At 53.9% G+C, this 16,219-nt stretch overlaps 1 protein-coding gene across 1 annotated transcript in view; it reads left to right on the plus strand.

The window, feature by feature from the left end:
- The window catches only part of LOC308532645 (myosin-13), a gene marked incomplete at both ends in the record, with an annotated part of 49,529 nt that overhangs the window by 17,857 nt on the left and 15,453 nt on the right, over window positions 1-16,219 (plus strand). The window contains 9 exons of the mRNA XM_081110169.1: window positions 3,936-4,053; window positions 4,427-4,550; window positions 5,882-6,018; window positions 7,654-7,909; window positions 9,575-9,817; window positions 11,369-11,545; window positions 13,407-13,552; window positions 13,652-13,742; window positions 14,833-15,222. Of these exons, the coding sequence (XP_080966295.1) occupies window positions 3,936-4,053; window positions 4,427-4,550; window positions 5,882-6,018; window positions 7,654-7,909; window positions 9,575-9,817; window positions 11,369-11,545; window positions 13,407-13,552; window positions 13,652-13,742; window positions 14,833-15,222 (1,682 nt within the window). The remainder of the gene's footprint in view (window positions 1-3,935; window positions 4,054-4,426; window positions 4,551-5,881; window positions 6,019-7,653; window positions 7,910-9,574; window positions 9,818-11,368; window positions 11,546-13,406; window positions 13,553-13,651; window positions 13,743-14,832; window positions 15,223-16,219) is intronic.

Raw genomic sequence — 16,219 nt, forward strand, 5'->3', positions numbered from 1 at the left:
GGTATGTCAGCCACTTCATTACATTGCCTCTACTGCTTACCACAGTTCGCTGCAAGAGGAGAATGATCTCCATCTTACAGAAGAGGAAACTGAGGATGAGACCAGGTGTACAGGGGACACTGTGCAGCCCAGCAGACCCTCCACCACACCCAGCCCTGGAGTCACAAATATTCCCATAGCACAGCCGTGTTTCAGGGTCGTTTGTCACGAAGGGGAAAACGAACTGTCACGTGGAGCTGTGGCTACAGGTAGCTCACTCCGCAGTCAAACTGTTCTATCCAGAACATGGGTTTCTGGTACATGAGTAACCTCCCTGCCTTGGCAACGTTGCAAGTGAGCAGAGGAATTAGATGGTGGAGAAAAGAAATCCCAGCTCCATCTTCTACTGCCCGTGGGACCCTAAGCCAGTAACTAACTTTCTGCTCTATAGAGCAAGCAGAAAACCTGTGCTCATTCGTCCATTTATTTAGTTAGTTCTTCATCCATTCCTTTAGGTAATGGGCACTTATAAAATGTTTACTCACTTTGTAAATATTAACTCATTTAACCCACCTCAGAGGGTGGTGAAGAGTAAATGAATGAGTGCACGGCAAGCATTTAAAACAGGACCAGTCGCATTGTGAACACTGAATTAATGTGGGCTGTCAATTATAATAATGATAATTATTATAGGATAATAATATGTAAGATGATAAAATTATAAGAAATTATTATGAGAATAATATTATTTATAATAATGATAATATGGGAATTATTATTACTATTATTTAAAATCAAAAACTTTAATTCCCCACACTACCTGGTCTACTATATGTAGCAGAATTTATTTGCCATGGAAGTTCTGTTCTGAAGTCTAAGTTAAAGGCACCGTGTCTGGGGCAAGCTGCACCCCTCCCTAGAGCCCAGCACAGCCAGTTCCCTCCAGTGTAGAAACAGAATTGTTTCTCTGGTTAAGCATCAAATGAAATTGTTGGCTTGCATTGTCCTAAAGAAAATCAAGTTCCATTATTGTTGTTGAATATGTATTTGTACCTGTGCGATGACTCTTCGATAAGGCACATGGCCTGCAAGCGTCAGGTGACGGGAAATAGACTGACCGTCTGTGGGTTTAAACTGCATCTTAGGGGCCCCAGGGGCTCGGTAATCCATTGGGTTACTATTCCTTCTGGAAGGTAGACGTTAGCGAAACCTCTGTCCCATCCTCTCTGTTGGCGTCCCCTTTGCTCTGGCACTCTGCTTCCTATCCCCATCCTGGGGGTAGACTAACATGCGGATACCGGAGCCTGGGGGTAGACTAACACACGGATACCGGAGCCTGGGCAACACTCCGTAGCCGCTCCTTTTCTAGGAGGGGGAAGTGGGACCATGCAGACTTCAATGCCTCACCCCAGGTGCCCAGAGCTGGGCTGGAGCCACGGCCCTTGATCTAATCGCAAGCCCCCCTCCCGCCCACGTGTTCCCTTGGTGCTTTGTACCCGTCCTCACTGTCCTCCAGGTTTCAGGGGTACAGCCTCTCTCGGCAACTGGAGCTGGAGCCCCTCCGAACTGGGCTCGGGGCTCAGGCCTCGCGCTTGCTCTGTGGCCAACCTGGATCCGCCAAGTGTGTGCGGTGCAAGGGCCATGGGTGACTCACTGCTGCTTTCATGTAGGTTCTGTCCTTACTCAGGCGGGAGGCCAGCAGACCAGCAGGCGACTGCACTGAAAAGATAGTTATTCACAGTGCCCAGGAGGAAAAGGCTGCCACACCACACAGGGTCCCTCGGGGACCACAGGGTCAGGCAGGAGGAAGGGAAGAGAGGGGAGCCCAGGGCAAGAGCCTTTATTGTGGTTTCCACGGGAAGACATGGGCGAGGCGGGGGGGGGGGGGGGGGGGGGGGGGGGGAGGGGGGGCGGAGGGGGGGAAGAGTGGGGAGAGCGAGGCAGGGGAACAGGCTTGGGATTGGCTGCTTTGAATACCTTCAGTGGGCTCTGGGGGTAGAGGCTGTCCTCAGGTGTGGGGCACCTGGCCCTCGGGGAGCAGGGCCTGGGAATACAGGCCCTGAGGGTGAGAGGCCTATACAGGTAGTGGTTGGGGCGACGGGCTCTGCATTGGATGGCTTGCCTATGAACTATGTGTCCGCAGGGGAGTAACTTGCCACCTCTAGGAATTGGCCGGTTCTGGGAAAAGCAGTCTCTCCTGGGCCAACATGGCGCCAAGATGTCAGAGTATCATAGAACACAGAAAGTAAAACACACAATCAGTACAACTGCCCATGAAGGCTGAAGTCGCTGGAGGAAGGAGTGGGGCCGAAGGAATAACTAAGGAGGGGAATAAAGAGGGAAATGTCCTGCAGCAAACGTAACAGGACAAAGATGAGGCAGTAGCTTGGGGACCTTCGCAGGAGCTTTGCATGCTGGTACAAAGGCAAAGGCCGGAGGGGGTGGGGAGTGGAGGGAGAGTATGGACCTTCTATAAACTGCCGCAGCCTGGGTTGAGGGGGACATAGAGAGGGATCTAAGAGAACTCAACCCCGAATTCTGAGCCTGCACGAATAGAGGGGCCCTTGCGGGGTGGGGAGGGGGGCGTCCAGGCTCAGACCTGCTATTACCTTGGGAGGCACCTCACCCCTCCGGGCCCTGCCTCCCTGGGCATCCTCCCGCCTTACAGAGCGGCTCTGTGGGAACTAGCAACAGTCCCCGCTCCCAGTAGCTCCTGCGCCCCTCTCGGTGTGGCCAGGGCTGGTTTAAGCTCTTCACTCATGTGAACTCACTTCGTCCTCACAACAGCCTTATGAAGCAGATAGATATCATCGTTATATTTATGTTGCAGATGAGGAAACTGTGGCATAAAAAGTACAAGTTCACACGGCTAGTACACAAGTTCCCAGGTTAGAATCCTCAGCGGAGAAATGATGGGGTTGGACTGGATGATTTCCATGGTTCTCTCTCATTGGAGATTCTCTGAGTTTCTGACACATTTCCTCCTTGCTCGTAACCACTTCTTCCTTGAGAATCGCTCTCCACTAGGACTTCTGGGAATGATGGAGAAGTTGTCTATCGGAGCTGCCCCGGATGGTTTATACGTCATGGGGCTGGTGCAACTAAGACAGTGGTTCTTTTAATTTAATTCACTTTGAATTTAAATGTAAATAACCACATGTGGCCAAAGACTACTGGGTCACACAGTGGTACAGCTCTAGAAGAATCTTCAAAATTGTATAAATGTGTAAGCAGCTCTCCTCGCAGCATTCAGGGGAACTTTTGAGCATTCTAGAAGTTTCCATAAGGTTAGGCCAAAACCAGCTCTAGCCCTTCCCTAGAAACTTAGGGAGCTCACAACTAAAAGCCATTATGTAGCCATATGCCTCTCCTCAAACCCCTCTCAGAGTCTCAAGGCAGAATTTTCTGGGTCCCCGTTTGGTTCGTGCCTGACCCAGGCTGGTGCCAAGAGTGACCACGTTGCCTCCCCACAGGGTCTGGTCCCTCTGGCTCCTCTTCTCGCCTCCTCCCTTGCAGGTGCCCAATGTTTAACAGACGACCGCCCTGCATGCTGCTCCCTCCACCCCTGCCACAGCCCCCCTGTTCTCTCTGGTTTTCTTCCCCCACTGAATGCACAGCCTGCACGTTGACATCCCTGTCCTTGAGTAGGGACCGCAGGGCACCTCAGGTCTCACTGGGAGGCCCAGAGGGTCCGCCCCACCCATCTGCCTCCCTTGGGGCCTAGCTACAGGGCCAAGGGCCATCTACAGGGTAAACATCAATACTTGATGTTGACTCTTGCTCCCATGGTGATGGGATGTAGAGTCTACCCAATAAATCGGGTTTGTTTCTACTGAGACTTAGGCAAGCTCCAGCCACTCCCACCCTGGAGCGGGCACCAACCCTCTCCTCTCAAGTCTGGGTGTCGGAGTGGCCCATGGTGTCCAAAGCGGCAGCCTCGGCACCTCTCTCCGCAGGCGTGATGGACCACCACCTGGTCCTGCACCAGCTGCGCTGCAACGGGGTCCTCGAGGGCATCCGCATCTGCCGGAAAGGCTTCCCCAGCCGGCTCCTCTATGCCGACTTCAAGCAGCGGTAGGTGGTCTCGCCGTTGCCCTCTCGCTCTCGGGCGCCTTTGCATTCCCCCAGTGGCTGGGTGTGGGGTGGGCCCACAAGCCCCCCACCCCAGGGTGTCCATGGCTCTGTCTTTTTCTTGGGGGAGAGGGAGAGGTCCTCTGCCCAGGGACAGTCGACACCACTCCTTTTCCACTCCTTACCCATGGGGGGGGGGGCCATAGCCTCGCTGGCCTGGACCTCGGAGGGCTCTGCAGCCCCTGGGCCTGAGCAGCGAGGAGCAGGGTGCAGCCCTCAGGAGAGCTGTGTGGCCAGAGGCCCTCCCCGCTGAGGCCGTCCACCCCAGCGGCCACAGCCAGCAGCCCCGGGCCAGGCCTGCGTCCTCCCTCCCCAGCTACCGGCTCCTCAACGCCAGCGCTATCCCGGAAGGGCAGTTCATTGACAGTAAAAATGCCTCCGAGAAGCTTCTGACCTCCATCGACGTGGACCGGGGGCAGTACCGGTTTGGCCACACCAAGGTGAGAGCAGGGGGAGCTGGGCACCCCCTCCCTCCCCCCTGTGTAACCGTAACCACAGCCTGAGCTGCTTGCTAGCTGAGCAGAAGAAAGGGGTCTCTTTCCCCATCTGCTGAGTCTGACCGCTCCCTGCCCAGTGGCCCAGGAAGAGGGAGGCTGCGGGCTGGGCACAGAGGTCTCCATCTCGGTGCTGGCTGTTCAGAGTCTAGAGCAGCCGTGGGCAAACTACGGCCTGTTTGAAATGAATAAAACTAAAAAAAAAAAAAAGACCGTACCCTTTTATGTAATGATGTTTACTTTGAATTTATATTAGTTCACACAAACACTCCATCCATGCTTTTGTTCCGGCCCTCCGGTCCAGTTTAAGAACCCATTGTGGCCCTCGAGTCAAAAAGTTTGCCCACCCCTGGTCTAGAGGCTAAATTGGAAGTGGGAGCCCCAACAGCCGCTGAAGAAAGCGATGGGAGCTGGGGTGTCCTGGATGGAGCAGAGTAAAGACACTCCAGTGGAGATGAAGGAGCCCAAGGGAGAGGAGAACATGGAAAGAATTACAGGGGCCATGAGGACTTGAGAAGAAGAGCTGTCACCCACAGAAATGGCCGCCATTTGTTGAGCTGATGTGACTGAGGGAGCCCGCGACACGTCCTCTGCACACGTTTCATTGGGCCTCCCAAGAACCTAGTGGCGATGGAGGTGGTCCTGACCTCAGGGGGTTGATGGGAGGGTGAGATAACATAGGCTCCTGGAGGCAAGAAACTTGCTCACAGTCACTTGGATGCTGAGTGGCAAAGGCTGGCTTCAACGCTGGCTCAAGCCCAGCGCTCCACGTCCCAGAGGGACAGGTGGGACTAGAGCATCCACCCCGCCAGGGAGGAGCCTGCTGCCCCCAGGGTGCCCTGCTTCTTGGAACATCATGGAGGCCAAAGGAGCTCTGCCCACGTGGGCCGGGGGTGAATGGGCCCGAGGTGAGGCCTGCCTTCTCGGATGGGCAGAGAGAGAGGGAGGCGAGGAGGTAGAAGGCTGGATCTCTCTCGGTCTGGACACAGCTAAGAGCGGAGGTCACTTTCTGGACTCCTCTTTGCTTACTATGTGTGAGCTTTGTCGGGATCTGTCCATGTGGGTTGGTGGGGCCTGGGATGTGCTTTGGGACAAGACACAGGAGGGGCTGCTGAGGAGACCGGGCCCCTGAGACTTGAGACCGGGGAACCACCCGGCATGAGGTCCCCACTCAGGCCTAGATGTCGAGGGCTGGGGTTGGACAGGAAGAGGTTCTCCTGAGGCAGAGGCTGCTCCCCTGCTGAGAACGGAGCAGGGCTGTCTCTCCTTTAACACAGGTGTTTTTCAAAGCTGGGCTCCTGGGACTTCTGGAGGAGATGAGGGATGAGAAGCTGGTGATCCTGATGACGCGCACGCAGGCCCTGTGCCGAGGGTACCTGATGCGGGTGGAGTTCAAGAAGATGATGGAGAGGAGGTGACCAGACCCTCACCCCCTCCTTACCCTGCCCTCCCTCCTTAGGAGCAGACGATCACTTCCTGCTTTTAGTCTCGGGACTTTCATGTACTTGTTCATCCACTCAACCAACATCCCCTGAGCAGGAATTCATTATTGGGGTCTCTGCTCGGCCCTGGGGACACAGAAGGGAACCCTGGCCTCTAGGAGCTCCCATGGCTGGGAAGCAGACAGGTGCGTGACTAATTTTAATGCCTGTGATGCGCACACTGTCAGCATTCTATTCAGGAGAGGGCGGGACTTGAGAATAGGTCCCCAACCTTGCTGGAGGTGGGGTTGGCCTGAAAGGGTCAGTGAGAAGGAAGGACTTTCTGAAATCAGCTCTGCCTGGCCTGAGAGGGTGGCTGGAGAGGGAGCCCAACAAGCCGGTCACATTGGGAGCAAAGGTGAGGTGCAGGGAGTGAAGGTCCCCGTGTTAATGAGCCCCCACGGGACCATCTGGTCGGTGGGGAGCCGTGGAAGGTGTGTAAGGAGATAAGTGAGAGGCCCTGCCTGCAACTCACACCTCTGGCAGCTCCAAAGAGAGGGGGACCTAGAGGACGGGACCAAGACCAGTTCAAATAACAGTTGGCATGGACCTAAGTGAGGAAATGGCCCATGGGTAAGCGGGAGGAATAGCAGCAACGGTAGCTGGTCATGAGTGGGAATCCCAGGAAAAGGGGCCTTTGGGGGGAAGCCCACCCTCCCAGATGTCCTGACCAGAGGTTCTCAACCTGTGGGTCGCGACCCCTGAAAATACATCCTGCATATCAGATATTTACATTACGATTCATAACAGTAGCAACATTACAGTTATGAAGTAGCAACGAAAATAATTTTATGGTTGGGGGTCACCACAACATGAGGAACTATATTAAAGAGTTGCGGCATTAGGAAGGTTGAGAACTACTGTCCGATGCCCTGTGTTGCTCAGGCATTGTCACTGCCATCTGGGCCATCAACATGTATTAGTCAAGAACATCTCCCAGGCACCCGGCTTGGTGAAGCGAAGGAAAGCCAGTGCAGAAATTAAAAACATCCCAAGAGAAGGTACAGTTTAGAGGAAAGAAAACGTGAGCTACGTGATAGGAAGCTGCGGAGGGTGAGGAGTAGGAGACAGTGTGGGTGTCGAAATTAGGAAAATGGATCAATTCAACGAGGGCAGGAGTCTGGGAGACGACCAGTGGACTGAAGGCAGGCCCGGGTGTACGCCGATACTTAAGCATAAAAACGGAGCCCACATGGCAAATAATTAGCTCTCAGAGTTTCAAAAGGTGAGAGCTGACTAATCAAATGTGGGAGAAACACCCAATAAACAGGAGGCACCAGCACGCTTAGGCACAGCACTTCCAGGAGGGAACTGGTGAATGGGAGACCCACCAGTGGCCCCTGCCCCCTCTTGCCTCCCAACTTTTGCACATTGTTTCCTCTGCCCCAGCGCCCCCCTCCCCACCCCCCTTTTAAGAATCTACTCTGGAGTCCGTAGGCTCTGCTCAGCTTGGCTGTACTTCCTTCCCACCCAGCCGGGAGCGGTGCAGGTCCTGGGGCCCACAGGGTAGGTGGGTGGAGACAAGACCTCGCTGTGGTCCCTTAACCCCCGTCCTAACGGATGTACAGGGACTCCATCTTCTGCATCCAGTACAACATCCGCTCTTTTATGAACGTCAAGCACTGGCCCTGGATGAACCTGTTCTTCAAGATCAAGCCCCTCCTCAAGAGTGCGGAGGCGGAGAAGGAGATGGCCACCATGAAGGAGGACTTCCAGAGGGCCAAGGAGGAACTGGCCAGGTCTGAGGCTCGCCGGAAGGAGCTGGAGGAGAAAATGGTGTCCCTGCTGCAGGAAAAGAATGACCTCCAGTTGCAGGTCCAGTCTGTAAGTACCTTCTTAAGAGAAAAGGGGGAGCAACCTTGAGGCCCCATCGGGTGTCTATTCGAGGGACATTGGTGCCACCTCGTGGTCATATCAAGTATCGCAGCACCACACTCTTGTCAAAGGAGGCGGGCCCTGGCTTAGGGAAAGCAGAGCCTGTGGAACACACACTGCCCGCCTGTGTTCCACGGTGGAGTTAGACCTGCCTTGCTGTGGGTATGTGTCATCATAATAAACGTTGTCAGGAGCGTAACAGGTATTTTAAATATTTATAAATAAGCCCTGGACAGTTTGCTCAGTGGTTAGAGTGTCAGCCCTGGTCAAGGGTTCGTACCTCGGTTGCAGGCTCCATCCCTGCCGGTCTGGACCAGTGTAGGAGGCAGCCAATCGCTGTGTCTCTCTCCATCGATGTTTCTCCATCTCTTTCTATCCCTTCCACTCTCTCTGAATATCAGTGGAGAAAATATCCTTGGGTGAGAATTTTTTAAAAAAAATGTCCATAAAAATTAAAAATTCACAGTAGAAAGAGTAATTTTCTATACATGATTTTTAATGATATAATTATAGTAAAAATACTTTAAAGATCCGCATTTTTATCAAGGAAATAGGGGAGACATGGCCATGTACACAGTGACACTCTGACCATGTAATTGCACCATTTCACAGAGTTAAGGCGTTTATCGTTTGTCCTTTTTAAATTCCCAAATACCTTTTGCCTTCTGTGAAAAGCATCTTCCCTTCCCCTTTTCACGTTCCTCGTCCATAAATGTGGTTATTAGGTGCCCGCTCCCAAGCATAGTGGCCAGAGGTTTGGAACCAGCCTGCTGGGTCTGCATTTCAGGTCCTGCATTTGACAGCTGCGTGGCCTTGGGCAAGATACTCATCCACTTTGTGCCTCAGTACTCTTATCTGTAAGATGGGCGTAGTAATAGACCCACCTCATAGGGTTGCTGGAAGGATCAGATGAGTCCATACGTGTAAAATGCCCAGCACAGAGCACATGTTCAGTAAACACAGACGCTTACTCTTTGCCTGTCTGTGTTCATTCATAACCTTGGAAGATGCGTCCGGTCCTTACAATACTCTTGTGTGAGAAGCTATGGCCCAATTAAGTTTAAGAACTAATACGGTCTGTCCTAGAGACAGGTGTTCTGGGATGTGCACTTATTTAATCACTTACCCCTGTCTGTTTTGAATTTTCTGCTCTGTAGCTCTAGGAGGCAAGGCTAAGGAGACATAGACAGAACTTTCCTGTTGAAAGTTAAAAGGCAGTGACATTTTCCAGATATTCGTTAGTTTGTGATAACATTGGGATCAGTTACTTTTTAGCTGGTGGCAGTAGGCAGAGTGAGATGGTTGGGCATCGAGAATTAGCAGAGGCTTTATCAACTCCACGAATGCCTTGGCTTGAAGTTATTTGAGGTGAGTTTTTATGAAGTGGGTGGTGCCCACAGTGGTTTAAAATGAAGCATGTGGATGCTATATGCACGTGAGGGGGTGTGTGTGCGTGTGCGTGCGTGTGTGAGTCTGTGTGTGTGTGTGTGTGTGTGTGTGTGTGTGTGTGTGACCACTCCTTGGCACTAGTTAATGGGCTTGGGGAGGGCAAAGCCCTTCCTTCCCAGGGTCTGTCAGGAGCCTGAGCAACACATAACGCCCCGGTCCCTCCAGGAAACGGAAAACCTGATGGACGCCGAGGAGCGGTGTGAGGGGCTCATCAAATGCAAGATTCAGCTGGAAGCCAAGGTCAAGGAGCTGAATGAGAGGCTGGAAGAGGAGGAAGAAACGAACTCTGAGCTTGTTGCCAAGAAGAGGAACCTGGAGGATAAGTGCTCCTCTCTCAAAAGAGACATCGACGACCTGGAGCTGACCCTGACCAAAGTGGAGAAGGAGAAGCATGCCACGGAGAACAAGGTGGGCGAGCCCCAGGGACCCCGCGGCTTCTTGGCTGGTCCTGACTCCTCTCTGCAAGGAAGAGGCAGGCAGGCGGGACCCCCACTAACCCAGCATTGCCTGGCGTGGCGGCAGGAGGAGTGGAGGGTGGCTGGAGTCCACCCCATTCCACCCTGTTCTCTACCCTGCAGGCTTCTCAGCCCTCCCTGGGGGTACCAGACTCCCAGCCCCACCACTTCCTCCACAAAGCAGGAGGTTTGGAGTCCCGTTCATCTTTGTTTCAATTCACTTGACACAGGAAGAGCAAACAAGAATGCCCCCAGGGCCAGGCAGATAATGAGGGAGGCAGAATGCCCCCAGGGCCAGGCAGATAATGAGGGAGGCAGAGGGGGAAGGAGGCAGAAAACTGGATAATGGCAGGGGGGCACTATTGGTATGGACTGACGCACTGACGCGCGCAGCCTTCAGGAAAGCCATCTGGAAATATATCGTTGAATTCAGAATCCACACATCCTCAACCCGGTGTTTTTGCTCCTCAGTGTAGAGACCAGGGACATTTCACTCCAGTTCGTACCGGGACATGTGTGAGGATGTTCGTGGCAGCATTGCCTGTGGTGGTGGGCGGGCGTGGGGTGGGGGGCGGGTGTCGAGCTGGAGGCAGCATCAGGGCCCCTGCTGGGGAATGGAGAGGTGAGATGTGGAGGATGCTCATAGAGAATCAAGATAGATATAAAAGAACTAGTGCTGAGTGGAGGAAAGTAGGAAAATGAAAGACACAGCACGATGCCATGTGTAGACTAAAATTACATGCACACAAAAGAGTAAATATTTCACAGAACTAAGTGAAGAGTGCACAGTACATGATTCATTTCATATTGGCTGCCAATGAGATAGAACATAGGATGATGTTGGCCAGGTGTGGGATGACTCAGTCAGTGCTGGGTGGACAACTGGATGTAGTGGAAAGAGACAATAGGGAGCGGTGAAGATTGTGGCAAACTGGAGAGCATTTACTCTGTGCACAAGTGGCAGCCATGACAGCGCCAGCCAGCTGTTGCCAGGTGAGGATGGGAATCCAGCATTGCCAGGGCTTCCAACTTTCGGTAAGAGACCAGAAACCCAGATTTTATGTGACATCTCAAGTTTTTCAAAGTTGGTAACTTATTCAAAGAAAAGGAGTCTGTGGTTGGATTCAGCCTACGGGCCAGGAGTTAGTACTCTGTGATCTGGAAGAATGTTGCACATGGGGCAGCGTTTAATTTAATGCTTTCAAGTTCCGTGTTCGGTGCCCTTGTCCTGCTTCCGGACAACTTAGGACCCCCATTCCGGATTATCCTTCCCCTTCCTGCCTCATTCTAAACCCCCAGCAGCCAACCTAATAAGCAAGTTCCCGTGATGCGTCAGGTGAATAGAGATTGGCGTGTTCCCTTCAGAGGCAGCATATTCTCATCGAACGGTGTCCTTCAATAGAAGGTCACCACTTAGCCAAGTCCTTCAATAAGAGAATCAGTAGCCTTTGCTGGACGCCTTGGTTTAACTGTCTGACTTGGACTGGTGTTGACATTGTCCCAGGTAAAGAACCTTTCCGAGGAAATGACGGCCCTTGAAGAAAGCATCTCGAAGCTGACCAGGGAGAAGAAGGCCCTGCAGGAGGCCCACCAGCAGACCCTGGATGACCTGCAGGTCGAAGAGGACAAAGTCAATGGTCTCATCAAAGTCAACGTCAAGCTGGAGCAGCAGGCAGATGACGTGAGGGCGTTTCTCTGCTGGGCTCTCAAACCCGGCGCCTGCAGACGCTCAGGAAAGGCGGGGTCTAGGTGGGATGCAGGGGTCTAGACAGGATGCAGGGGTCTAGACAGGATGCAGGGGTCTAGGCGGGATGCAGGGGTCTAGGCGGGATGGAGGGGTCTAGGCGGGAGGCAGGGGTCTAGGCGGGATGCAGGGGTCTAGATGGGATGCAGGGGTCTAGGCGGGATACAGGGGTCTAGGCGGGATGGAGGGGTCTAGGCGGGGTGCAGGGGTCTAGGCGGGGTGCAGGGGTCTAGGCAGGATGCAGGGGTCTAGGTGGGATGCAGGGGTCTAGGCGGGATGCAGGGGTCTAGGCAGGATGCAGGGGTCTAGGCGGGATGCAGGGGTCTAGGCGGGATGCAGGGGTCTAGGTGGGGTGCAGGGGTCTAGGCAGGATGCAGGGGTCTAGGCGGGATGCAGGGGTCTAGGCGGGATGCAGGGGTCTAGGTGGGATGCAGGGGTCTAGGCAGGATGCAGGGGTCTAGGCGGGATGCAGGGGTCTAGGTGGGATGCAGGGGTCTAGGCAGGATGCAGGGGTCTAGGTGGGATGCAGGGGTCTAGGCGGGATGCAGGGGTCTAGGCGGGATGCAGGGGTCTAGGTGGGATGCAGGGGTCTAGGCGGGATGCAGGGGTCTAGGTGGGATGCAGGGGTCTAGGCAGGATGCAGGGGTCTAGGCGGGATGCAGGGGTCTAGGTGGGATGCAGGGGTCTAGGCAGGATGCAGGGGTCTAGGTGGGATGCAGGGGTCTAGGCGGGATGCAGGGGTCTAGGCGGGATGCAGGGGTCTAGGCGGGATGCAGGGGTCTAGGCGGGATGCAGGGGTCTAGGCGGGATGCAGGGGTCTAGGCGGGATGCAGGGGTCTAGGTGGGATGGAGGGGTCTAGGCAGGATGCAGGGGCTGAGCTTATAACTCTGGAATCAGAGTTGCTGAGTTGCAATCTCAGCCCTTTCCAAGCACATCTGGAATGCTGAGCAAGCACTTAGACTCCGAGGCCTCAGTTTCCACCTTGTGAAACCGGGACACAACTAGCTCCACCTCAGAGGGTGCCAAGGAAAGCTCAGCACGTAGTGTTAGTGAACCATGAGCTAATATCGTCGTCATCATCATCATCATCATCATCATCATCATCATCATCACTGGCATCCATTTCTAGGTCTTTGGGTCCCCAAAGCTTCAATTTTGTTCTAACATTGCTAAAAATGAGTTCTATTTGTGACCATGAAAATGGTCATTTCTCCCACCGTGTTACATTTGTTCTTGAGCTAAGAGCCAGGTTCAGCGTCTCTGGGTTTCACGCACAACTGTGGCTAGAACTTGACCAGGTGTCCCTGAGGCCAGAGAAGGTGTGCTCCACCCCTACACTCCCCCCACACACACCCACAGGTGCCCACATGCATGTGTGCGCACAGACACACACACACACACACACACACACACACACACACACACACACTTTGCCCTGGGCTCCCCGCAGTGCATGGTGTAAGTGGGGAGGGGGACAGTGAGCATCTAGGCCCTTGGGCATGGCTGTGGCAGTGCCCACCCCCAGAGCCCCGTTTGTTCCTGCCTGGGCAAGAGCACGACCCTGTGGGCACCATGTTTCTGCAGGGAACCTGTCCCAGGACAGGCCACCTGGGAATCGGGAATCGGCTGAAAGAGGCACCATGGGAGCCTCTGAGGCGCCAGCCCCTGGGGGAGCCTCTGCTGGAGGAGGAAAGGCAAACCTGCTCCCTCCCCTCAGAGCCCAGGACGCCCTGGAGCCTGGCTAAGGGGCACGCTCACTCTCCCGGGAGGGCCTCAGCCTTCCCCCTTTCTCCCCAGCTCGAGGGCTGCCTGGAGCAGGAGAAGAAGCTGCGGGCCGACCTGGAGAGAGTGAAGAGGAAGCTGGAAGGAGACCTGAAGATGGCCCAGGAAGCCATCATGGATCTGGAGAACGACAGGCAGCAAGTAGAGGAGAAACTGAAAAAGTAGCTGTTTCATCTGGTCCTCTGTGTGCGAGCACGAAAGCCAGCTTCCCCTTTAACAGGCTTCTCTTTCATGCGAAATGCATGTGTATCTATTTGCAGGAAGGAGTTTGACATCAGTCAGTTACAGAGCAAGATGGACGACGAGCAAGTCCACAGTCTGCAGTTACAGAAGAAGATTAAAGAGCTGCAGGTGAGGCTGGGAGCCCCTGACAGTGCCCTGGGCCGCGCCGCCCCGCCCCGCCATCCCCTCTGCTTCCGTCGCTGCTTCTTTCCTCCCTCCCCTGGCAGCTGGAGACAATGTCCTTCCTTCCCTTTATTTACAGAAGTTAATATTTCAATTTTCCAAGTCCCACATCCATGGGTGTCCTTGGACATGATTAACCTCTTACCAATGAGGCAGGACATTGCTTTGCTCGCCACTCTGAGCCCAGTGCCTTCGCCGTCTTCTCGGGGGTCACCACCAGTGCCAGTTGGAGGTGCATCCTTCTGGATGTGTCACTATGGATTTATGTACATAAGACCTCAAAATATATCTATATCTATAAAAGCCTAAGCGACCAAATGACCAAACAACCAAACTACTGAACGACCAGTCACTGTGATGCACACTGACCACCAGGGGGCAGATGCTCAATGCAGGAGCTGCCCCCTGGTGGTCAGTGAGCTCCTATAGCCAACCTCCCATGGCCAGCCAACCTCCTGTGGTCCCTCCCCCACCCCCCAGCTGGCCTCCCATGGTCCCTCACCCTGGCTAGACAACTGCCTGTGGTCTCCCCCCACACCCCTGTCCAGCCTGCCCTGATCAGCCCCAATGGCCCTGATCGCCAGCCAGGCTGAGGGACCCCACCTGTGCACAAATTCATGCAGCGGGCCTCTAGTGCTATGTTATATATACAACACACGCATAAGCTTATATATATATGCATAAAAATATAGGGAACAAGAACATTATTATATATATATGTACATAAATATATACATAAAATATACATATAAATGTCATGCTGAGACTATCATTCCACAACTTACTCAATTCATCCTGCAGAGCTGTCCATGGTGCCATGGACCAGCTGCTGCGGACGCCCAGAGGGCGCAGCTCCCTCATGGCGGACCTGACCACCTCCCTACTGGGGGACAGTTGGATTGTTGCTGAGTTTTCGACACTAATTTAGTCGTATAGTGTGTTCTTCAGTTCACGCGGCCTGCGCTCTATCCCGCACCCTCCTGCCCTCCCCACGCGGCTGCTGCCCCCACAGCCGTGCTGACACAAGCCCTTGCAGGCCCGCACGGAGGAGCTGGAGGAGGAGATGGAAGCAGAACGCACGCTCAGAGGCAGGATTGAGAAGCAGCGCTCGGACCTCTCCCGGGAGCTGGAGGAGATCAGCGAGCGGCTGGAGGAAGCTGGTGGGGCAACCTCAGCCCAGGTTGAGATGAACAAGAAGCGGGAGGCTGAGTTCCAGAAGCTGCGCAGGGACCTGGAGGAGGCCACGCTGCAGCACGAAGCCACGGCGGCTGCTCTGAGGAAGAAGCACGCGGACAGTGTGGCTGAACTTGGGGAGCAGATAGACAACCTGCAGAGGGTCAAGCAGAAGCTGGAGAAGGAGAAGAGCGAGCTGAAGATGGAGATCGATGACATGGCCAGCAACATCGAGAGCGTCTCCAAGTCGAAGGTACCTGCCTCTCGGCTCTTGGCAGACGCGAGGCTGCCATAGCCACTGCCCAGCGGGCAGGTGTCAGAAAATGCCCTAACTCCCTGCACGTTCTACCCCGAATCCCTCTCCCCACGCTGCCTGCTCTCAAGTCCCCAACTCAATTCAAGTCAGTCGAGCTTGACCCAATGACCTAATACAGTGGTTCCCAACCTTCCTCATGCCGCGACCCTTTCATACAGTTCCTCACGTTGTGGTGACCCCCAACCATAAAATTATTCTCGTTGCTGCTTCATAACTGTAATGTTGCTACTGTTATGAATCGTCATGTAAATATCTGATAGGCAGGATGTATGTTCATTGTTACAAATTGAACATAATTAAAGCATAGTGATTAATCACAAAAACAATATGCAGTTATATATTCAATATGTGTTTTCCGATGGTCTTAGGCGACCCCTGTGAAAGGGTCATTCGACCCCCACAGGTTGAGAACCGCTGACCTAATACAACTCCAGCCCTCATCATCTTCCCAGAGTTTTCCACAAAGTTTCCGATCCATCCCGCATTTTCTAGAACGAAACCTGTGGGTGGATTGCACCGAGGGGACTTGCTAGGTGAGCTTCTCTGAGCCCACAGCACGAGTCCCTGGGAAGCAGAGCCCTGGGAGGCCCAGGGCAGGCCCAGGTTTTGCGGCACTAAAAGCATAGAAAACTCGGGGGGGGGGGCGCCTTTAAGGAAAATGTACATAAAATACAAACACAAAGTTAAGCATGTAAGTACATATTTATTTAGAATGAGAAATAAGTCACAGATTACTGGCTCCTTGGAGAATGAGGGCCCTGCCTGCTCAGGCCTCCTCAGGCCATTGTCAGAAATGCCCGCCCAGGAGGACATTCCTGCTTGTGCCTGGACTCCCCCGGCCCCCGCCCCACCTGGGACCACAGCTCCATGCAGTCGGGGCCCACGTGAGTGAGGGCTCGGAGCCTAAATGTCGCCAGCTTCATGGAAAACTGGC

The sequence above is a fragment of the Myotis nattereri genome, assembly GCF_964212035.1.
Source record: "Myotis nattereri genome assembly, chromosome: 16".
NCBI classification, from domain to species: domain Eukaryota; kingdom Metazoa; phylum Chordata; class Mammalia; order Chiroptera; family Vespertilionidae; genus Myotis; species Myotis nattereri.